Genomic DNA, 24,714 nt, shown 5'->3' on the forward strand with positions numbered 1-24,714 from the left:
TTCACCTCCAACACCCAAACAATATCACAACATAATCTTCCCAACCTCCAATTACAAATATGGGCACATAGGATCTGCACACTAAGATTTAATATTGAGTGAAATGAATTAATATGTCATGTTTAGCCTTAAATGCTAGAAGTTTTTTCTATGTGCTAAACTTGTTCTATATTGACATCTTTCACTTAACCTTTATTATTATATTGATATTTAACCCATCTAAAACTTTTTTTTTAAAACAAACACACAAACCTATCTTTCATAGATTAGAAAAACTACTTTTTCTCTCTCAGGTTGACACACTTTTTTTCCATGGAAGAATAACAAAATTTAAACTTGAGCACCAAGCCAAACATTTTCCCCAAACACCAACACATAGTGAGAATGACATCTTTATCTAATTTATATATATTTAAATCTTATTTGAAGAAATATTAAATTTCCTGTCAAGGTTTTCTGCTGCGATGTAAAAGTGACTATTTGCAATCATAAGCAGTATGTGTTAGCGATCTCCAATAGCAGGCTATGCAGCTTCTCCGGTGCACAGAAGAATGGACTATGGTTTGTGTCGAGACTGTAAACCTTCTGTGGTGGCGAATTGGCAAGGAGCTCTTCTTGCTTGGCCAGAGAGAGCGCGTTATCTTTAATGGTTTTGATATAAATTCTTGGAACAACCCCATACCGCTCATATGTGGTCTCGAGGCTCAGGTTTGTCAGTGCCCTGTTTGGACATGGTCGGAGCAACAGAGAAGCCAGAGTGGCATCCTGTCAACATCAAATTATATTTAGTACCACTCCTCTCAAGAGATTAATCAAAAAATAATATATGATAGTGAATGCAGTTACCAATGTGGAGGTTGTACCGTACAAGAAATCCTTCAGAACCTTTTTAGGCAGCTTTCCAGATGTCGGAGATTCTTCCATGCCATTGCCAAAATTATATTCAACCTGCTCAGCAATGTCTCTGTCCAGCTCCATCTGCAGAGGCAATCTATCTTACTCTCAACTATATCTATATTTTTATTTGATTATAATTATGTCTTTAAAAGAGGTAAAATCCTTACCATTTCCTTTTCCCGCTGCATGTATTCTCCACCTCGAACCATAAGAGCGCAGACATACACTGCTACCGTCATGAGATGCAGGAATTCTTCAGATCCACGGGCTACGCTAACGCCTCCCAAGCTGTGTCCCACTAACACTATCTGTGCTCTCCGTAGCAGTTCGAAAAAATTTCATGCAAAGAGAAATTGGAAGCCTCAGGTGAGTCGTCAAAATCAAAATTATTAATGAACCAAAATACAATTTTTCTCTCCATCATTTCAATTTCACTGTGATATCCTCTGCATCATTTCAATTTCAGAGTGTGCTCTCTTTAGTTTTGATTTCCGTATGATATCCTAACCCTAGTTTAATAAAAAGGCCATTTTGTTAACCAACATTTTTGTTGTCTAAGCACTGTTACACGTGGTGCAAAGATATTGATTTGGATAAGCTAAACAATCCCTCTTAGGCCTATCACAGAAATGCAGTACTAGCACATTTCAGGGATCCAACCAATTCCTAGTTACCAGATCAGGCCATGAATGATAGGAGAGGTGAAAGACTCCATACATCCGGAATCACGTTATAGCTGATGGTTTTTTCAGCAATTAAGGCTGTTCGTCACGTTAAATTTGTTTTTGGTTATTCTTTAACCCTAATAATTTTAATTTTAATTTGTTTTTGGTTATTTTTTAACCGTAATAATTTTAATTAATTTTAATTGGACTAGATGTATTTTTTATTGGGCGGGAAAACCTATCATAATTCAGTTGTCAAACCAGCTGTGAGGACTCTAACTGCTATTCGCGAATGCAGGTTGACTTATCACCATTATTCAAGGAAAACCACGCCACCTAGAATAACCCGTTGGTGGTCCCATTGATGGTGCGTTGGAAATTGTCAAACCAGTCCTGAGGACTCTAGGTGCCAAGACAGGTTGACTCATCACCATTATTCAAGGAAAACCACTCCACTTAGAATAACCCATTTGTGGTGTGTTGGGTCTTGGACCATTAACCTGTTTCCTTGTGTCCGAGGAAGACGAGCTCTTAGCCAAGAACGTATTTTTAGGGCATACTCCAAGCCCAAATATTGTTATAAGAGAAATTTTTGGCCCACACTTTTTGAACCAATAAGTGTGGTTCATTGTCATATTAATATTTTTAATACAATATTATTATTATTTTTTTAAATTAATTACACGGTAAACATTTTCTTTTAAAAACTCCCTAAGTGTCACTATACATTGGTCTGCACCACAGATTATGAGAAAATGTTGATGTGATTATTGTTTAGAAAATGTTGATGTTGATGTTAAACAATGACATCCAATGGAAAATACATCTTGTGTAAATTTAGATATGTTATTAGTACAAATTTAATTGAAGAAATGAGTATTATCACAACAAACCCTTGGTTTTTTCGTATTGGGGATGCCAAACTCATTATGGAACCTTCACAAGCTTAGACTATGATACAATAATATTTCTGGTCATATATAAAGCCAATATAAAACAATTTATCTAATAGGTAAGAAATTTAACTGCACTTCCAGGGCTAGAAACTGAATTCCATCCTATTTTGTGATGGTGAAACACCTTGTACTGCTTACCACTCTTGAGATATATCTTTTCTCACCTAGCTTACCACTCTTGAGGCATATCTTTCTCACATAGCTGAATATGATAGGCGCAAAATTTGATATGATAGGCCTATATTCTTTCTCTAGAGATTACGGTTGGCTCTTGCCAACCGTAATGTCTTCGATATCTCTGATACCAATTTGTAGCAGGGACTTCCTCAGAAGAAAAAAATGAAGCTTGTTGTGCAATTTCTATGTCTTTTGTGATGAATACATGAACTCTTACACGAACCTCTAGATCTTCACGCAATAATGCTCTTCAACGGACTCTTGCCAACACGAGCAAAACATCCATCAATCCTCGGTGAACCTCCGACGAACCTAAGATGAACCTCTCCTCTCACAGAATATTTAAAATAGCATAACAGAACATAAACTCATGCAAAACATTTTGAAAAAGAACTTCCCTTTTATTGATTTCAAAAGATGAATTACAATGTTGGAAGATTTAGAGAAACTTCAATTAGAGATATACTTCTTAGGCATTTACCAGACGCTACACCTTAGATTAAGATTGTTGGGTCCCTATAATACTAGTGATTACCCCATTACTATTGTAGTTATACCCCTTATTAATATTGTTGTGCCCCTATTGCCCTCATATTGTTATTACTGTGCCCCATAGAATCCCTCTATTGTTATTTTTGTGGCTTTATATTATTATTGCTAGCTCGGCTGGATTATATTGTGACTTCTTAGACTCCTATATATAGAAAGGAGGTTTTGTCATTTGAATCATCCAAGAATTGTTCATTTATGTAATGTAAAGGAGGTTGCCCCCTCGAAGAGGCTGAATTCTAAGGCGTTGATCTATCTTTTCTATCTTTTCTTGAGCTGGTTTCATAACATTTGGTATCAGAGCTTTGGATTCTAGGGTTTCGCTGCTCCAAACAGGTCATCGTGGCATTTTTGCTATAACGTTTTTTCTGTGACGTTTCAGAAGTCGCAAAAAAAAAACCCATTTGAGAAGAAATCGTGCTGAACCTTGGGTCCGAATTTCAGATCATTTCGCGCGATATTTGCGGAGATATGCTCTGAGGAAGTTGGTCTTTTTGTAGACTCCTGAATTACATTCAAAACAGATGACCTAGGGAAAATCGTCATAACTTTCTCTCTGGGGATCGGATTGAAATTTCGTAAGAAGGTACAGAAAGAGGATGGACTGTAGTTTCTTGTATGCATGTTTCAGATCCAAAGGTCAAAACAGTGAATCGTGGCACATCGTACAAGTTTGCTCTACTGAACTAGTCTATAAGTAAGTCATTGTGGGAGATTTCACATAACTCTTCCTTGGAAAATCCAATTTGGGTCAGACTTGTGGCATTGGAAAGAGGACACAGAGGGCTACTACAGCTCAGAAATTCAGAACTAGATGATTGGAAAGTACAGAGATACATCAGAGGTAATATCGAGCTCCTACAAAGTGAAAAAAGGTGTGTAGATTTTCTTAAATTTTTGCTTAAGCTTGGTTTGAAAATTTATTTTGAAGGATTTCAAAGGGCATAGTAGAGCATTATTATCGGTAATTGATGCCCCGAGGAAAGAAAATGCAAACACCTAGTAAGGAACCTAGAAGCTCTAGCATGACTCATGAAGAAGAGGAAGAAATGCAACATGATATATCAAAATTACAAGACCAAGTGCAACAACTGTCCCTTGCACAAAAAGGAATAGAATCTAAGATGGATGGTTTAAAGAAAGATGTAGAAGCTAAGATGGATGGTTTAAAGAAAGGTGTAGAAGCTAATATGGACTGTTTAAAGAAAGACGTAGAAGCTAAGATGGATGGCATGGAAGCTAAGGTGAATGGCATGGACGCTAAAATTGATAGCATGGATGATAAGATGGAAGAATTGAAGATAAATATGAATAAGTTGCTACAAGAAATGGTCACGAAGGGTGAAAGGGTACTAAAAGAAACTCATCATGAGAACAAAAGAAATGTTAATCATGATTCCATAGACTCTAATGTTGGATCGAAGACTCACCATGTTCCAAAAATCGATATGAGGAAGTTTGATGGCAAGGATCCCGCCACATGGATATTACAGATGGAGCAATTCTTCGATCTCAATAATGTGCAAAACACAAAAAAGGTACATATGGCAACTTTATATTTGGAACCAAATCAGTTTGTATGGTATCAATGGCTTTGCTCTCGTAAACAATTTATCACTTGGGCAATTTTTACAGAAGAATTGATAGCACATTATGAGGATACAAAAAACAACACTTTTTTTAGCCAATTGATAAGTCTCAAACAAAAGGGTTCAATAATGGAGCACATTGAGGAGTTCCAAAAATTGAACATAAGGGTAAAAGATATTCCAGAGGAGCATAGGATTGATGTGTTCATAGGGTCTTTAAAGGATAATATCCAACATGATGTTCGCCTTTGGGAACCGGATTCATTAGAAAAGGCATTCAGGTTAGCAAGAAAAATGGAAAGAAAAATTATGGCAACCAGGAAGCATACCACTCACAACTATAAAGATGGAAGTTTTGTTGCCCCTAGTCTTCCACAACCTATAAGGTTGACACCACAACAATTGGAAGAAAAAAGAGCAAAAGGGCTTTGTTACAGTTGTGATAGCAAATACACTAAAGGTCATAAGTGTGCTGAGAAAAAATTATTCTACATAGATTGTGAAGAGGAAGAAGAAAAGGAGCAAGAAAGGTCAAAAGAAGAGGATATACTCCAGGAACAAAGCCTAGATGAAGAACAAATAAACTTGACCATATCTTGTAATGCATTGGCAGGAATTACCACTCCTCAAACCATCAAGATAGAAGGACAAATCAAGAAGAAAAAGGTAATAGTGTTGATTGATTCAGGAAGCACACACAATTTTATTCATTGTAAGGTAGCAAAAGAATTGAATTGCTTCCTATATCCAGCACCAGAGTGTCAAGTGATGATTGCAAATGGAGGAACAATAAATTGCTCTGGAAAGTGCCATAATATCAAGCTATCCATGGGAGAATATGTATTGACTAGCCCAATGCTTTCCATTCCAATGGGAGGTGCTGATGTTGTACTAGGAGTCCAATGGCTACAATCCTTGGGTACAATAGCTTTTAATTTTCAAGAACTTTTCATCAAATTTTCTACGAAAGGAAAGGAAGTTGAATTAAGGGGTATTGCAGGGAAACCAGGAAAGATAATCAGCTCTAATGGTATGACAAAGCTTCTAAAAAAGGAGCAAAGAGGTGTAATTGCACAATTATGTTCACTAGATGTTTCCACATTGGAATCATCTATTTCTCCAGATCTCCAAAAAGTCTTGGACAATCATTCCAAGGTATTTGAGACTCCCAAAGGTCTCCCACCTATGCGTGATCATGATCATGCTATTCATCTGATTCCAGGAAGTGTTCCTCCAAACATCAGGCCGTACAGATATCCCTATGTCCAAAAGAGTGAAATTGAACGTATGGTTGCAGAAATGCTAGAGGCTGGTATAATTCAACCGAGTCAAAGTTCTTTCTCTACTCCAGTAGTATTGGTGCACAAGAAGGATGGATCATGGCGCATGTGTCCGGATTATAGGGAGCTCAACAAGCTCACTATTAAAGATAAGTTCCCCATTCCTGTCATTGATGAATTACTGGATGAATTGCATGGATCAATTTACTTCACCAAGTTGGATCTTCGTTCAGGATATCATCAAATCAGAATGAAGACTGAAGACATTCCGAAAACAGCATTTAGAACTCATGAGGGTCATTATGAATTTTTGGTCATGCCTTTTGGCCTTACCAATGCACCTTCAACATTTCAAGGTTTGATGAATTCAATTTTCAAACCATTCCTTAGAAAATTTGTGTTAGTATTTTTTGATGATATACTAATCTACAACAAGTCTTGGAAGGATCATGTTGAACATGTTGACAGGGTGCTACAACTATTGGAGGAGAAACAATTATATGCAAAAAGATCCAAATGTTTCTTTGGAGTCCAGGAGGTGGAATATCTGGGTCATATTGTATCTCATGAAGGAGTTAAGGTAGACCCTAGCAAAATTAAAGCCATTAAGGAATGGAAAATCCCCACATCCATAAAGCATCTGCGAGGATTTCTCGGGTTGACAGGGTATTATCGCAAGTTTGTTAAGAATTATGGGAGAATAGCAGCACCTCTAACAACATTATTGAAGAAAGATGCATTTTCATGGACTCCGGAAGCAACAAAGGCTTTTGAACATCTTAAAGAGGCAATGTGCCAAGCACCGGTCTTAGCTACACCGGACTTCACAAAAACCTTTATTGTGGAATGTGATGCTTCAGGAAATGGAATTGGTGCTGTTCTAATGCAAGATGAAAGACCCATTGCTTTTGAAAGTCGTCCAATCAAGGGAAAGTTTTTAAGCAAAGCTATTTATGAGAAGGAAATGTTGGCAATACTCCATGCACTTAAGAAATGGCGACCCTACCTAATGGGAAGACACTTCAAGGTAAAAACGGATCATGATAGCCTTAAATACTTTTTAGAACAAAGATTATCCTCTAAAGAGAAACAAAAGTGGGTCACAAAGATGTTGGGTTATGACTTTGAAATCATCTAAAAAAAAGGGAAGCAAAATGTAGTGGCAGATGCACTCTCAAGAAAGGATGAGGATGTGGAAGCATTGTTGTGCACCATTTCTATTATCCAACCAGATTGGATAAACGAAGCAAGGGAGGAATGGAAGAATGACAAAGAAGTGTGGGCACTTATTCGAAAGTTACAACAAGATTCCAGTATGTCTGATACATTTAGCTGGAAAAATGATTCATTATGGTACAAAGATCGCTTATACCTCTGTAAGAATTCCCAGCTAAAACAAAAGATTCTTATGGAATTGCACACTTCTCCCTTAGGAGGGCACTTAGGATTTTTAAAAACTTACCACAGGGTTAAGAAGGAATTTTTTTGGGATGGCCTTAAATCAGATATTCAAAAGTTTGTGGCAGAATGTTTGGTTTGCCAACAAAATAAGGTTGAAACAATTAAGACACCGGGTCTATTACAACCTTTATCCATTCCAAGCCAACGTTGGGAAGAGGTTTCAATGGATTTTATCACAGGTTTACCCAAGTCTGAGGGAAAGAGTGTCATCATGGTGGTAGTTGACAAACTTACCAAGTATGCACACTTTTGTGCATTATCACATCCATTTAAAGCCAGGCTAGTTTCTATTGCATTTATGGAAACAATTCAAAAGCTACATGGAAACCCAAAGATTATTGTAAGTGACAGAGATCCCATTTTCACTGGAAATTTTTGGACAGAATTATTTTCTTGTCTTGGTACTCAGTTAGCTCATAGCTCATCTTATCATCCTCAATCTGATGGGCAAACTGAGATAGTAAACAAGTGTTTGGAAGGATATCTTCGTTGCTTTGTATCTGATAAACAGACACAATGGGTCAAATGGTTGCCTCTAGCTGAATGGTGGTATAACACTTCCTTCCATACAGCAACAAAAATGACCCCATTTATGGCACTTTATGGGTATCAACCACCATCCATCACATCATATTTAAGAGAAAATTCTAAGGTTCAGGCAGTGGAACATCACATCAAACATCAACAACAAGTCCTCCAACTCTTAAAGGATAACCTCGTGTTGGCACAGAATAGAATGAAACAACAGGCAGATCAACATCGCAGTGAAAGAAGTTTTGATGTATGTGATTGGGTATTCCTACGGCTACAACCATATAAGCAAATGTCCCTCAAGCAAGCTAAGAAGGATAATAAATTATCACCAAAGTATTATGGTCCGTACAACGTGTTGCAAAAGATTGGTACTATGGCATACAAATTGGAGCTTCCTACAGCTTCTCGATTGCACTCAGTTTTCCATGTTTCATGTTTAAAGAAGGTTATAGGTGACAAGCTCCCAGTTCAAACAATATTTCTAGAACTTGACGAGGAAGGAAAAATTATATTGGAACCGGAAGCAGTCACAGAAACAAGAACTCGATAGCTACGAAATCGATCAATTTCAGAGTATCTTATCAAGTGGAAGAACTTATCCGCTGAAGATTCCACATGGGAGGATGAGAATTTTATGCAGAAGTATCCTGAACTACTCAAGCGTTGAGGACAACACTTTTTTTGAAGGAGAGGGGCATGTTGGGTCCCTATAATACTAGTGATTATGCCATTACTATTGTAGTTATACCCCTTATTAATATTGTTGTGCCCCTATTGCCCCCATATTGTTATTACTGTGCCCCATAGAATCCCTCTATTGCTATTTTTGTGGCTTTATAGTATTATTGTTAGTTCAGCTGGATTATATTGTGACTCCTTAGAGTCCTATATATAGAAAGGAGGTTTTGTCATTTGAATCATCTAAGAATTGTTCATTTATGTAATGTAAAGGAGGTTGCCCCCTCGAAGAGGCTGAATTCTAAGGCGTTGATCTATCTTTTCTATCTTTTCTTGAGTTGGTTTCATAACAAAGATGCACTCCAGAGGCTACCTGGCCCTTTGCAGACTCTGTCTTTGAACTTTTTGAAACAAACACAGACTCAAACTTAATGAGATAAGACACTTTAAGTTCTTACCAGGGTTGTTAGGCCTTGATATGCAGGCTTTTCAAACTCGACTCTAAAAGAGACTTTCTTCATGATACAAGCAGATCGAACACAGATGTTCGGATTATCTCAGACTTCAAACAACAAGACTCTCACTGTGAGACTCTCCAACCGCGAATGTCCTAATGAGCCTTACTTGTCTCTTTTTATAGGATGAGAAGGGGACAAACATCATACAATCATACCGAGATATGGATCAAATCACACCAAAAGACAATCGTACTGAGATTCCGAGATGTGGATCAAATCACACCAAAAGTCAAAGAATTATTTCGAGTCTCGAAAAATTAGAATTTTTACAAAGTATAGATTATGCCAAATCCTACGGAAAAGATATTTACATACATGAACTCTTACATGAACCTGTACATGAACCTCTGGATCTTCACGCAATAATGCTCTTCAACAGCCTCTTGCCAACACGAGCAAAATGTCCCTCGATCCTCAGTGAACCTTCGGCGAACCTCAGATGAACCTATCCTTTCACAAAATATTTAAAATAGCATAATAGAACATAAACTCGTGCGGAACATTTTGAAAAAACTTCTCTTTTTGATTTCAAAAGATGAATTACAATGTTAGAAGATTTAGAGAAACTACAATCAGAGATAGACTATTTGTGCATTTACCAAATGCTACACCTTAAATTAAGATGCACTCTAGAGGCTACCTGGCCCTTTACAGACTCTATCTTTGAACTCTCTGAAATAAACACAGACTCAAACTTAATGAGTTTAGCCACTTTAGGTTCTTACCAGGGTTGTTAGGCCCTGATACGCAGGCTTTTCAAACTCGACTCTAAAAGAGACTTTCTTCGTTATGCAAGCAGATCAAACACAAACATTCGCAGATGTAGAGAAGGAAGATTATCTCGTACTTCAAACAACAAGACTCTCACTCTCAGACTCTCTAACCCCTGAATCTCCCAATGAACCTCACTTCTCTCTTTTTATATGATGAGAAGGGGACAAACATCAGACAATCGTACTGAGATTCAGAGATATGGATCAAATCACACTAAAATACAATCGTACTGAGATTCCGAGATGTGGATCAAATCACACCAAAAGTCAGAGAAGTTCTTCAATTCTCGAAAGATTAGAATTTTCACAAAGTAGAGATTATTCCAAATCCTACAGAAAAGATATTTACAATGTGGAGATTTTTGTCGTAAAATCCCACGAAAATCAATCACTCTCAAAGTCAAGTGACAAGACATTACTGTACATTGTGGATGCTTTTTAGGAGAAGCCCACGAGAACCCTTGGAGTCTTTTAAGTTATGTTCCCAATGGATTGTACCAAGAAATCGAGCATTATTATGATGGTATGCTCTACTAGTATCCCATGCTTTTGTACAAATTCTTCAAACAATCATTGGTTTCCCGAGGATAATCTGATGGTTCACTTTGGTTAAGACTAACCAATGATGATGTCCTCTCATGAAGTAGCCTAATATGTGATCATCAGTAAAAAAAAATTAGATCTACAATAGTCTTACAGGGAAGGTGAAAACACCCCATGCACTCCTGGCCATCACTTTGAAAGTCTCTTTCAAAGTACCTTGGATCGATAACAGACTTATTTATCCCATACCATCTCCACCATTCTTGTAACCAAGTTGGTTGTAACAGTAATTGTGTAATGAAGGCAGGTCAAAATTTAAATAATGTATAATGTATTTCTGATCTTTGTTCTCTGCATAAGAGGTCCCACCAGAGATCTTTATAGCCCTGGAAATTATAGACAGTGTCAGGATATACAAGGCTTGGATCCTTTTGTGGCCACATTATTCTTGCAGGATGTTTAGGATATCTGGTTCTATTGATAGTATAATATTTATGAAATATTTTGGTTCTATTGCTTCCCTCATTCCATATCAAACTAATATCATGAAAACTCTCCCTTAATGCTTCGTTTGCAAGATCAGAGTAAATCATTGAATTCTTATACACCATGTCATGTATCCAAGTGCTGGACTTAGGGTAAATCTTTCTTTCTGGTACAAGGTGTTGTAATTCCTAATGAGGTTGTAGATTTGCATCCATAACTTTGGTGTTTCTTAATTGCCAAGTGGGTTTCCATTTTTCAGCATAGATTGGCCATGAGGTGCTGTCTAGGATATTTCTAAGTTCTTCTTGTTGTGTTTTAGGGTCCCATTCAGTAACAATAACCATTAGATGATTTTTTTTTTTCAAATACTCCCGCCTCAAAAAATCTAGTAGACAGTTTCTTTCACGCTTTATATGCTCGACATCAAAATCAAAATTTGCAAACAAAACTTGCCATATAGCAAACTTGGATTCTCTAGGCTTTTTGATGTCTTTTGTTAACACTATCTTAAAAGCAGAAGCATCAGTCCTCAGAAGAATCCTTTTGTATGAGGTTGATTTCAAATTTGGCTATACAATTCCATGCAACTTTTACCTCTTTTTCAATTGTAGAATAGTTTTGTTCTGCTTGGTTCCATGTGCCTGAAGAAAACTGTATAACTTGTTCTTCTCCTTCTTTAGTTTGCTTTAGAATACTTCCAATTCCAATGTTGTTGCCATCAATTTCTACAATTTTTGGCAAATCCTCATCTGCAAGGTAGAGAATAGGTAAAGTTTTTACCTTAGATTTTATTTTTCTGATGGCACTGGTTTGTTCTGAAGTCCAAGGCATTGGATTTTTTTTCAATCTTTGATTTAAGAATTTGTCATGGGCACATCCTTCATAGAAATTGTTGACGTAGTTCAAACAACCTAGGAATATCTACAATTGTTTTTTATCTGTAATAATATCTAGAAATTTATTAGCAAATTCAAGTGCATGCTTTTGTAATGTGATTTGGCCATCCTCAGTAGTATGTCCCAGGAATTTGATCTTTGTCTGACACAATTATATTTTCTTCTTTCTTAGTACGAGCCCACTTGTCTTGACTACCTCTGTAAAAATTTGTACATGTTTGAAATGTTCTATAGATTTAGAGAATATTAACACATCATCAATATATACAATGAGCCAATCAAAGTATGGCTTGAAAACCTGGTCCATGACCTTTTGAAATTTGGATGGTGCATGTTTTAGGCCAAAGGGCATAACATTCCACTCATAATGACCAGCAGGAATGCTGAAGGCAGTTTTGAATCTATCTTCTTCTTTTACCGCAACCTGCCAAAACCCATATTTCATATCAAATTTGGAGAAAACTTTAGCTCCTGCTATTCGACTTATTAGGCTTCCTTTGTGGGGAATAGGATATGTATCATCTGCTAGTACAAAATTTAGAGGTTTGTAATTTATGACTAATCTGGGAACACCTCTAATCTGTTCTGAGTGTTTATTTACATAGAACCTGTAGCAGTTCCAAGGATTGCTAGATTCTCTGATCAATCCTCTTTTTAAGAGATCTGAGATTTCTTTTTGGCACAGATTTCTGTACTCGCTGTTCATAGGTATGGCTTGGCTCTTGCATGATTTTCCATCATATTCTTGTTTGAACGAAAATGAAACTCTGTGTTTCTTTCTATGCCAGAAAGCATTTGGGTTTTCAAAACAACAATACTTTTCTAATTGCTCTCTGAGCTCTGAGATTTTTTGTTGTACCTTTGGGGACTGTAGCTATTCTTTTATTCTGAGAGAGGACTTGAAGTCTTTTAATTCTCCCAGTTTTCTTTCTGTCAGATTAACTTCCTGCATAGTCTGAACCATGGTGGATATTCTTGGTGTTGAAATAAAAGGAAATGTGATGGTTTGTAAGAAACCTTTGTTATCAGGGACAAATATAAAATAACCAGCTTTGCCATCCTGTAATCTGGCCGATCCATGTGGTTCAACAACAGCAAGAAAAATATTTCCTAAAATACAGTCAATTGGAATATTTCAAACTGCAAATTTCATTTTCCTATAATATCTTAAAAAACAAAGAGTTGCACAGGAGACTTCATATTGAAAACACTGTGTACCTACCCCAGTGTCTTACCTATATGCAGGTGTCCAGTATTTGGCTGGAATCACTTTTTTGTTTAAAACGTTTATGTCTGCACCCGAATCTATTAACGTTCTGAGAGTGAGTTTTCTCCTTGTATATTAACATTTAATAGTAGATGGTGCTACTAATACTTAATGACCATGATCTTCAGATTGCCAAACCCTAAGCCATTATTTCTCATATCTTCAAAAATCTCGACATTAGGATTTTCTGCTAGTTCTTGCCATTTTCCCCATTCTATCTGAGAGATTTTTTCTTTCAGCTCAACTATTTCCTTTTCTAAATGATGAATCTCATGACTGAATTCTCCTAGAGTCAAAGACCTTGGTTTTGTATGATGCTAGTTTCTTTGAAAAGATTCTGTGTTTTTCTCATCAGAAGCGTCAACAAACAGTGCTTTAGAAATATTACCTTTTGAGGTATCACCAAGATCTCTGTGCTTGATTTGTAAAAAAATTTCTAGAAGTTTTTCTTTCATTTCTCCTTCTATAAACATCTTGATGCCTGTGAGAACTTTTGATTCATCATCATCAATAGTGTGTGCCATACACACTTTCTCTTTGGCTCGTGCCTTTTTTGTTTATGTTTCTGAGCTAAAGTCTGTGTCTGTCTCAAAAGGGCTGCAGTTCCACCCATTAGTATCTGTGCAATTGCACTGTTGGACATTCAGTTGTTCATCACTATGTTCAGACACAAATAAACTAGAATTAGATGATTCTGATGAACTGCAACAATTTTGCTTCATTAGGTGTAATTCTTCCTTGAAGTGGATTCTAGGTCTTCTACAGGCATATTCTTGTGTCTTTTTGCATCTATTTTCTCTTGACTCTCTTCCTTGAGGACATTTCTTTGCAGTGTGTCTAGTCTATCCATATAACCAACAAGTAATCATATTTTTTCTTTGAGACTTAAGATGGATATCTTTGGGCTCATAGTAGTGTGTTCTAGGCACTATATTATATGATCCTTTCTTATGACTATTTGACTTATAAGGATGACTTTTAACGGACTGTTTATGACCTTTCTTCTGGGATTTTCTGTGTTTTCTTCTTTGCACAATTGGATCATCAATAATCAATCCATATTTATTGCAGATAGATTCGCTGTCAGGTAGTCTGGACACCTTTTGTAAGGACTTATTGACTTTCATGCTGGTGCATAGTCCTACCAAGGCTTTTGTTATGCTGCAATATATATCTCCTCATGTATAGTTTTCAAAAGAAGTTTGGAACACTTCTTGTTGTTGGATGTATTCAACAAATTTGGAGGGTAATGCTGCTAAATATACTTGTTTCCACAAGTCATTCTAACTTTCTTTTACTTCGTAAATTCTTTGTGTCCAATCTCTGTGGAAATATTCATTATGGGACATTTTCTTACATTTGAGATTCATCACGATCATCTCATGTTTATTTTCAATTTCTATTGTTGCTCCACACCAATGTTCTAGAATGAAGGAGGTTAATGCTCCAATCATATTATTTTGTGGATAACATCTCCAACTTTAGCCTAACAAATTGTGCTTCCATTTTTGCAAGTAATTTAGGGGAAGATTCTACTTCCCACCATCTCTGTAGGATACCTATAATGCACTAGATGAGAGTTTTGCAGGATTCAATTTCATATTTTCCTCTCATATGCATAAGCTCATATTCAGTGTACATATTGTCAATCATTTGTCTGATTTGACCAGCACTCAAGCCATCAATATTCCAATCTTTATAAGATCCAGACTGAAAGGTATGGGTTTCTAGCATCTTTCCCTTGCCATTGAGGTCAAGAGCTAGATATCTAGTGAATTGGCTAGACAGAGGTTCATATATAGGTAAAAGATGTTGTCTTGAAGATCCTAGCTCTTCTTCTTTCGTTATGGTCCCTCTGAAAAGAGAATAGGATTAACTAAAAGATTCTTTGGTGCCAGTGTGTTGCTTTGGTTTTTCTTGAGGAAATAGAAATGGAAACCTTTCTACAGGTTTTATGGCATGTTGAATGGGTACATGGTGGCTAAAGAACATGGAGGTAGGGATATCCTTATCATTGGGAGATATTGCAAATTGCTCAAATTTTTCAGATAGTTTACCCATAAGATTCTGAATATATTGGAACTCATAATCTACCTTTCTCTCGATGCTTTCAATTTGTGCTATTGATTCTCTAACAAAACCTTTTAATATAGAAACTGAAAAGTTGACATCATTTAAAGTTTTATTCACACTATGTACAGCAACTGATAGTGAGTCAAAACATTCCTTTTGTTCAAAAGTTTTTACCATATTCATCTCTAGCCCTTTAATTGTTGTATTTGTTCAGTTTATTTGTTCACTGACCTTCTAGATCCTTCCATCTATTCCTAGGACTGAATCATCTTTTAATACTAAAGGAATGGCCTTGGTTGAGTTTCTAGCTTTTCCTAGCATGATTCCCTTGTATGGAGGGAATGTGGTATTTGTTTCTAAATTGCTTCCATCACAAGATATGTAGAAATGTTTTTGTGCAGATGAAGTTTCTGGATCTGCCATATGTACTTCTGGTTGTTCCTTTAATTTCTTCCAGACATAAAAATAATTCCATGTGTTTGTTTCTTCCATATACTTTTTCCATTCCGAACATATTTTACTTCAATAGATGTGCTGAGACTAAATTCTTTGGATTCAGGATGTGTATAAAGATCCCAATTTAGCATGTTATTCATTCAGTCTCTATTAATCTTATGTTTGGGACAACATCCATGTGGAGGATAATTTGTACATTTCCAGGATTGATAGCTTTTTACAGTCTGGTGGAATAGGATTTTTAAATCTTGAAGATGGAATGAGACTATCTAGTCTTTCAAGATATCCCAAGCCATATTATGGCATTCCAGGTGGTCTCATCTTGCTAAACATTTCAGTGAGATGGGGGTCTTCATTCTCTAGAGTGGGTAATTCATGAATCATTAGGACAGTGTCATGAGGAAATGGAATGTCAAAGCATTTTGGATTTGGACATGAATTTGTAGTAACAATAGAAGGGGCCTCTCCAGTCCTGGGATTATGATTTTTGTGGAGAACAAGATCTGTGAGAAAATTGTAAGCGAACCACTATTTGGCAGATAGGACATTTTACTTCGAGAGTGGAAAAATGTAATAATTGAGCGAGTTCAAATAAATCAACATGTCAGTAGCTTACAGATGGAGTAATTACAGATGTGGAAGTAGATGGCTAACATGAAATATGATCTGAGTTTATATGGTATTTTGTGGCTTGACAGGGTTCTTGTATCCTTATGCAATCCAATGTAGATCTTCTAGGGAAGGACAAAGTAGCTTTAGCTGGTCCTTCTTATATCTGAGCAGTCGTGATACTTTGAACTTTGGGCGACTGAGGTAGATCTACTACCCAGTTTTCAAGAAAGTTGAGATCTTCCCATTTGATGGTCTGATGCTCAATTTTTTTATTGTGATCATCAGTGATTACTAGGTTGTTGGATTTTGACTCTTCACTGGATGTATGCAGAATGGCTGGATATAATGTGTTGGTGTGCCTAAAACACCCTCTAGTATGAATTGCAATGTTTGTCTTTTTTCTTTTCATATCGAAACCACTAGTTTTGAATTTCAATTGGAGGATCTCCTTAATGTGTTCATCATACACATATACTATGAAATCTGGCCGGCCATCAAACCATACAAGACCATTTGATAAAGGAGCCACGATACCACCAATTAATGAATCAGTATATCTGTTATGCGTGAGATCTTTGATAGTAGCCAACACATATGTATTAAGCCCTCTGTGGGTTAAATAATTTATGCCCACTCGAATACAACCATGATGTAGATAAGAAGTACCATGTCTTCGAGCTTCATCCTGAAGCTTTTTAGGATCTAAAAGGGAAATCATTTGAATGGATTCGACATTTTCTTGTATCTGAGAGACACATTCTTTAAGAGTGACTCTAGTTATAGCTTTCAAATGAAACATAGATAAATCACCATAAACTTCTGATGGGCTTATGGAAGGGAGAGCCCATTGGGCTGACTTTCATGCTGGTGCATAGTCCTACTAAGGCTTTTGTTATGTTGCAATATATCTCTCCCCATGTATATTTTTCAAAAGAAGTTTGGAACAATTCTTGTTGCTGGATGTATTCAACAAATTTAGAGGGTAATGCTGCTAAATATACTTGTTTCCACGGGTCATTCTGACTTTCTTTTACTTTGAAAATTCTTTGTGTCCAATCTCTTTGGAAATATTCATATTGGGACATTTTCTTACATTTGAGATTCATCAGGATCATCTCATGCTTATTTGCAATTTCTATTGTTGCTCCACACCAATGTTCTAGGATGAAGGAGGTTATTGCTCCAATCATATTATTTTGGGGTCACCATTTTCATTGTGGATAACATCTCCAGCTTTAGCCTAACAAATTATGCTTCCATTTTTGCAAGTAATTTAGGGGAAGATTCTACTTTCCACCATCTCTATAGGGTACCTATAAAGCACTGGATGAGAGTTTTGCAGGATTCAATTTCATATTTTCCCCTCATACGCATAAGCTTATATTCAGTGTACATCTTGTCAATCATTTGTCTGATTTGACCAGCACTCAAGCCATCAATATTCCAATCTTTATAAGATCCAAACTGAAAGGTATGGGTTTCTGGCATCTTTCCCTTGCCATTAAGGTCAAGAGCTAGATATCTAGTGAATTGGCTAGACAGAGGTTCGTATATAGGAAAATGATGGTGTCTTGGAGATCCTAGCTCTTCTTCTTTCATCATGGTCCCTGTGAAAAGAGGATAGGATTCACTAAAAGATTCTTTGGTGCTAGTGTGTTGCTTTGGTTTTTCTCAAGGAAATAGAAATGGAAACCTTTCTACAAGTTTTGTGGCATGCCGAATGGGTACATGGTGGCTAAAGAACATGGAGGTAGGGATATCCTTATCTTTGGCAGATATTACAAGTTGCTCAAATTTTTCAGATAGTTTACCCGTAACAGTCTGGGTAGATTCGAACTCATAATCTACCTTTCTCTCCATGCTTTCAATTTGTGTTGTTGATTCTCTGACAAAACCTTTTAATACAGAAACTGAAAAGTTGATATCATTCAAAGTTTTATTCACACTATGTACAATGACTGATAGTGAGTCAAAACATTCCTTTTGTTCAGAAGTTTTTACCATATTCATCTCTAGCCCTTTAATTGTTGTATTTGTCCAGTTTATTTGTTCATTGGCCTTTTGGATCCTTCCATCTATTCCTAGGGTTGAATCATCTTTTAATACTAAAGGAATGGCCTTGGTTGAGTTGCTAGCTTCTCCTAGCATGATTCCCTTGTATGGATGGAATGTGGTATTTGTTTCTGACTTGCTTCCATCACAAGTTGTCCAGAAATGTTTTTTGTGCAGATGAAGTTTCTGCATATGTACTTCTGATTGTTCCTTTAATTTCTTCTAGACATAAAATGAAATCCATGAGCTTTTTCTTCCATATACTTTTTTCATTCCAGAGAAAGAGCATATTTTTCATCAACAGATGTGCTGAGACTAAATTCTTTGGATTCAAGATGTTTTTAGAGATCCAAATTTAGCATGTTCTTCATCCAGTCTCTATCAATCTTATATTTGGGACACCCATCCACAAGGGAGATGAATTTGTACATTTCTGGGATTGATGGCTTTTTTCAGTCTGGTGGAATAGGATTTTGAAATCTTGAAGATGGAATGAGATTGTCTAGTCTTTCAAGATATCCTAAGCCATATTTTGGCATCGCAAGTGGTCTCATCTTGCTAGACATTTCAGTGAGATGGGGGTCTTCATTCTACAGAGTGGGTAATTCATGAATCATTAAGACAGTGTCATGAGGAAATGGAATGTCAGAGAATTTTGGATTTGGACATGAATTTGTAGTAACGGTAGAAGGGGCCTCTCCAGTCCTGAGATTATGATTTTTGTGGAGAACAAGATCTGCGAGAGATTGTAAGAAAACTACTATTTGCTAGATAGGAAATTTTACTTCGAGAGGTGAAAAATGTAATAACTGAGCAGGTTCAAATAAATCAACATGTGAGCAGCTTACATATTGAGTATTTACAAATGTGGAAGTAGATGGCTGACATGAAATATAATCTGAGTTTATATATTATTTTGTGGCTTGACAGGCTTCTTGTATTCTTTTGCAATCCAAAGTAGATCATCTAGGGAAGGACAAAGTAGCTTTAGTTGCTCCTTCTTGTATCTAAGCAGCCGTGGTACTTTGAACTTTGGGCGACTGAGGTAGATCTACTACCCAGTTTTCAGGAAAGCTAAGATTTTCCCATTGGATGGTATGATGCTCAACTTTTTGATTGTGAGCATCAATGATTACTAGGCTGTTTGTATTTTGACTCTTGACTGGGTGTATGCAGAATGGCTAGATATAATGTGTTGGTGTGCCTAGAACACCCTCTAGTATGAACTGAAATGTTTGTCCTTTTTCTTTTCATATCAAAATCACTAGTTTTTATTTTCAATTAGAGGATGTCCTTAATGTGTTCATCATACACATATACTGACAAATTTGGGTGGCAATCAAACCATACAGGACCATTTGATAGAGGAGCCATGATACCACCAATTAATGAATCAGTATATCTATTATGCGTGAGATCTTTGATAGTATCCAACACATATGTATTAAGCCCTGTGTGGGTTAAAGAATTTATTCCCACCCAGATACAGCCAAGATGTTGATAAGAAGTACCCTGTCTTCGAGCTTCTTCCTGTAGCTTTTTAGGATCTACAAGGGAAATGGTTTGAATGGATTTGGCATTTTCTTGGATCTGAGAGACACATTCTTTAACAATGACTCTAGTTATAGCTTTCAAATGAAACACAAATAAATCACCATAAAATTCTGATGGGCTTATGGAAGGGAGAACCCATTGGGCTGATGACTGACTTTCTATTAACTCTATTTCTGAAGAGTTAATCATTGAAGATGATGCACTATGAAACAGATTTTCCATATCAAAATTATTTTCTTGTGTTTCTTCTTTTTGAAGTTCTCTGAATGAAAAAAATCTTCTTCTTGGTTCCAAGTTATATTTTGTGAGATTTTAAAAGATAAATACCCATATGAACTAGACGTTACTGGGTCTGGTACCAATTTGTAGCAAGGGCTTCCTCCGAAGGAAAAAATGAAGCTTGTTGTGCAATTTCTATGTCTTCTCTGATGAATAAACGAACTCTTACATGGACCTATACACAAACCTCTGGATCTTCACGCAATAATTCTCTTCAATGACCTCTTGCCAACATGAGCAAAACATCCCTCGATCCTCAGTGAACCTCCAGCGAACCTCAGATGAACCTCTCCTCTCATAGAATATTTAAAATAGCATAACAAAACATAAACTCATGCAAAACATTTTGAAAAAACTTCTCTCTTTTATTTATTTCAAAAGATGAATTACAATGCTGGAATATTTAGAGAAACTTCAATCAGAGATAGACTGCTTGGGCATTTACCAAATGCTACACCTTAAATTAAGATGCACTCTAGAGGCTACTTGGCCCTTTGCAGACTCTGTCATTGAATTTTCTGAAACAAACACATACTCAAACTTAATGAGTTCAACCACTTTAGGTTATTACAAGGGTTGTTAGGCCCTGATACTGATCTGAAAATGGGGCTCTTAGGCTTCTTGTCTAACTTACACGAACCTCTCCCACTTCCAAAGCTTCTAATTTCCCCAAGTCTTAATGATTAACCAATGTAGAAATAAGAAATGCTTGAAAATATGGGTGTATGCTTGTATTGGTTTTCAGTTGGTTATTTACTTTAAAATCTATTGTTTGTGCTGATATGGGAAGATACTTAAACTGATATACAAATGCATATAACAGTAGTTAGAGCAGCAGTAAAAACAAACACATAAGGCAACAGTATAATATGGAGTTCACCCTGATATCTTCGGCTACGTCTCCTTGAGCTCTAATCAACTTGATTAGGTTCTCTGGGATTATGGTAATAGTTCTTTTACAAGTGCCTACACTTAACTCCAATGTTTTACACAGGAACATTGGGCTCAGAACACCATCTTATCCCTTGGATCTTGGAGCTCTTCAGCTTTCCAGCTCTAGCTCTGACTCTTGCTCTAGCTGTGGCTCTGACTTTAGCTCTGGCCCTGTGGCTTTGGCTTTGGTTCTGGCTCTCAGCTCTCACTTCTGGCGCTCACTCTAGGTCTTGGCTGTGGCTGTGGCTCGTGGCTCTCTGCTTTGGCTTTTCTAAGCTCTTTTGCTCGGCCTTTGCATGCCTCTGTGAATCGCTCGACCTCCAAGCAACTCTAACAACAATATGTTGTTTCCAATTGAGCTCTCTAGATTTTCACTCGACCTCCAAGTGACTCCCCAAACTCTCTATGCATTCAGTTGATTCTCGTTCTTCGCTCTTTTTCTCCCTATTACAATGAGATTTTGCTCTCGCTTCCCTGGTTCCAAGTCTACTTACTGCTTCCTAGGCTGCTCCCTTTTTTCTATTCATTTGTTCGTGGCTTAACGCCAATTCATCTCATGACTGTTCGCTTCCTCTCCCAGCTCTTTGGATCACCTACCTCTGTCCGCTGGAATTCCTTGCTCTGCGTCATCATCACTGTAATGCTTCACAGAAAAGTGGCCACTTGTCTCCTTACGAGCTATGCTAGCTCTTCCTCAAACGGTGCGTTACTTCAGTTACTCTGTGAAATGATTCATCCTCCAACTCAGCAGTCCAATCGGACTTCAACCTTTATGTGCCGAAGCTTATTTTCTCCGTTGAATCCAGTTTCCCATTGGGCGCAATCTCAACCGTTAGATCTGGGGCCTCCAGATCCTAACTGGGTGAACCACGTATATCTGTGTCTCTCTTATTTTATGCATTTTTTGTGTTTATATTTCTGGAATATTTTATGTGCTCCATTGCTCCGTAATATATAATTTTCTAACAACTGGTATCAGAGCCGAAGGTCTATTTGGCTGATAAACTCGCAGGAGAGAAGTGTTCCTGGTTCGAGTGGGAGAAATGGTAGAAGATGGTAGGTTTAGAGTTGAAAAATTCAACGGCCAAAACTACCAGCTGTGGAAGATTTAGAGGGAAAATTATCTATATCAGAGAGATCTGTACCTACCGTTGAGTGGAAAGACAAAGAAGCCAATGAGTATGACAAACATAGAATAGGATATTCTTGACAGAAAGGCACTTGGATCAATACAGCTGTGCCTAGTGGCGTCAGTAGCGTTTAATATTTCAATGGAAACGACAACAAAGGGTTTAATGTCGGCATTGGCCAAACTATATTGAAAAACCCTCGGCCTCAAATAAGGTATTTCTTATGAAGCGTTTATTTAATATGAAGATGTCAGAAGGTGGATCTGTTGCAAACCATTTAAATGATTTTAATACAGTTATAAGTCAGTTAAGTTTTGTAGGGGTAAATTTTGATGATGATGTTAGGGCTCTGTTATTTCTGTGCTCGTTGCCAGAAAGTTGGAATGGCTTAGTTATGGCCATTAGTAACTCTGTCTCTGGATCTATTACTTTAAATTTTGATGATGTTGTCGGTGCAATCCTTAGCAAGGAAATGCAACGGAAAAGCTCCGGTGAGACATCAGGAAATGCTTTGACTGCAGAGACTAGGGAAAGCAAAATTGAAAGTGGAAAGAGCCCACGATATCGCAGTAAATCAAGGAAAGGCAGATCCAAGTCCAGATCAGGGATATTGTGCTGGAAATGCGGAAAGAAAGAACACCTGAAGAAACACTGTAGATCTCGGAAGGGAAAAGGAGGAGATGCACAGCAAGAAGACAATCATGAAGCAAATGTGACAGGTGAGGTGTTACAAGATGCTTTGATTCTTTATTTCGAAAATATTACTAATTCCTGGGTGGTAGATTTAGGGGCCTCATTCCATGCCACACTTGATAATAAATATTTTCATGTCTATGTTCAAGGAGATTTTGGACAAGTCCGTTTGGGTGATGATAAACCCTGTAAAATTGATGGAATGGGTAAGGTTCTTTTAAAACAATAGATGGAAACAAATAGCTACTAAAGGAGATAAAGCATGTTCTAGATCTAAATAAAAAAATTGATTTCAACAGGGCAGTTAGGCGGTGAAGGTTGTGTGACAACTTTCACAGATAAAGCTTGGAAGGTCACCAAAGGATCCCTGGTAATAGCAAAAGGCGAAAAAGTTGGTACCTTGTATTTATGTAATGATATTTCTAACTCTGTTAATGCTTTAACTTCCAAAGGAGAAGATGCAACATTATGGCATCATAGGCTCAGATAAATGAGTGAGAAGGGGATGAAGATTCTTCACTCAAGGAATTTGTTGTCGGGTTTGAAGAATATTCATTTGGACTTCTGTGAGAATTGCACTTATGGAAAATAGAAGAGAGTCAAATTTCTCAGAGTTGGGAAAGAAAAGAAGAGCGAAACATTAGAGCTTTTGCATACAGATGTATGGGGACCTGCTCAGCTATCATCTCTTAGTGGCTTTCATTAGTATGTTACTTTTATTGATGATGCAACTAGAAAAACCTGGTTTTATTGTATTAAGAATAAATCTGATGTATTTGATACTTTCAAGAAATGGAAAGCTTTGCTTGAGATTGAGACAGGAAAGAAATTAAAGTGTCTCAGATCAGACAATGGAGGTGAATATTGCAACAAAGAGTTTGATAGGTATTGTTCAAAGCATGGAATTCAGAGAGAGAAGACAGTTCCAGGAACACCACAAGAAAATGGTGTGTCAAAAAGGATGAACATAACAATCATGGAGCATGCAAGGTGGTTGAGATTGCATGCAAGATTGCCTTTACAATTTTGGGTAGATGCTATAGATATTGCTGTTTATCTAATAAACAGAGGGCCTTCAAGTTCCTTGGATAGTGGTGTTCCAGAGGAAGCATGGACAGGTAAAATGGTAAACTAATCATTTTTAAAGCCTTTTGGTTGTGAGGCCTTTGTCCATATTAATAAAGAAAATAGAACAAAGCTTGAGGCAAAATCAAAGAAATGTACCTTTATTGGATATGGTATTAATGATTTTGGTTATTGCTTATATGATTATGAAAATCACAAAATCATTAGCAGCAAAGATGTAATATTCAATGAAAAGGTCTTGTATAAGAATCAATTGGAGGAAAAGAAACAGGAAAAAGAAAACAAGGAATACACAGTTCTTGATGAGATCACTGAAAAAGTAAAGGTCCCTGAAAATAATAATAATCAACAACCACAATAATAGCAACCACCACAACAGCAACAAGCACCCTAAACACCTGAAAGTGGTGTTAGAAGATCTACCAGAATAAGTATACCCCCTAAACGATACTCTCCTTCATTATATTATTTATTGTTGACTGATTCTAGTGAACCCGAATGTTATGAAGAAGAAATGCAAGTTGAAAGTAGGAAGAAGTGGGAGCTAGCCATGGAAGAAGAGAAAGACTCCTTAATG

The 24,714-nt window shown here is 36.9% G+C and overlaps 1 protein-coding gene across 1 annotated transcript in view; it reads right to left on the reverse strand.

The window, feature by feature from the left end:
* Positions 1-372: 372 nt before the first annotated feature.
* LOC149263683 (methylesterase 17-like) overlaps positions 373-24,714 on the reverse strand; it is a 50,955-nt gene continuing 26,613 nt past the window's right edge. The window contains exons 3-6 of the mRNA XM_089389745.1: positions 2,063-2,121; positions 1,065-1,212; positions 847-978; positions 373-765 (exon numbers count right to left, since the gene is read on the reverse strand). Of these exons, the coding sequence (XP_089245871.1) occupies positions 487-765; positions 847-978; positions 1,065-1,212; positions 2,063-2,121 (618 nt within the window). The 3' untranslated portion in view covers positions 373-486. The remainder of the gene's footprint in view (positions 766-846; positions 979-1,064; positions 1,213-2,062; positions 2,122-24,714) is intronic.

This window comes from Pinus tabuliformis, chromosome 6 (assembly GCF_031772625.1).
Source record: "Pinus tabuliformis cultivar Carrire ecotype Pingquan chromosome 6, CPIR1, whole genome shotgun sequence".
NCBI classification, from domain to species: domain Eukaryota; kingdom Viridiplantae; phylum Streptophyta; class Pinopsida; order Pinales; family Pinaceae; genus Pinus; species Pinus tabuliformis.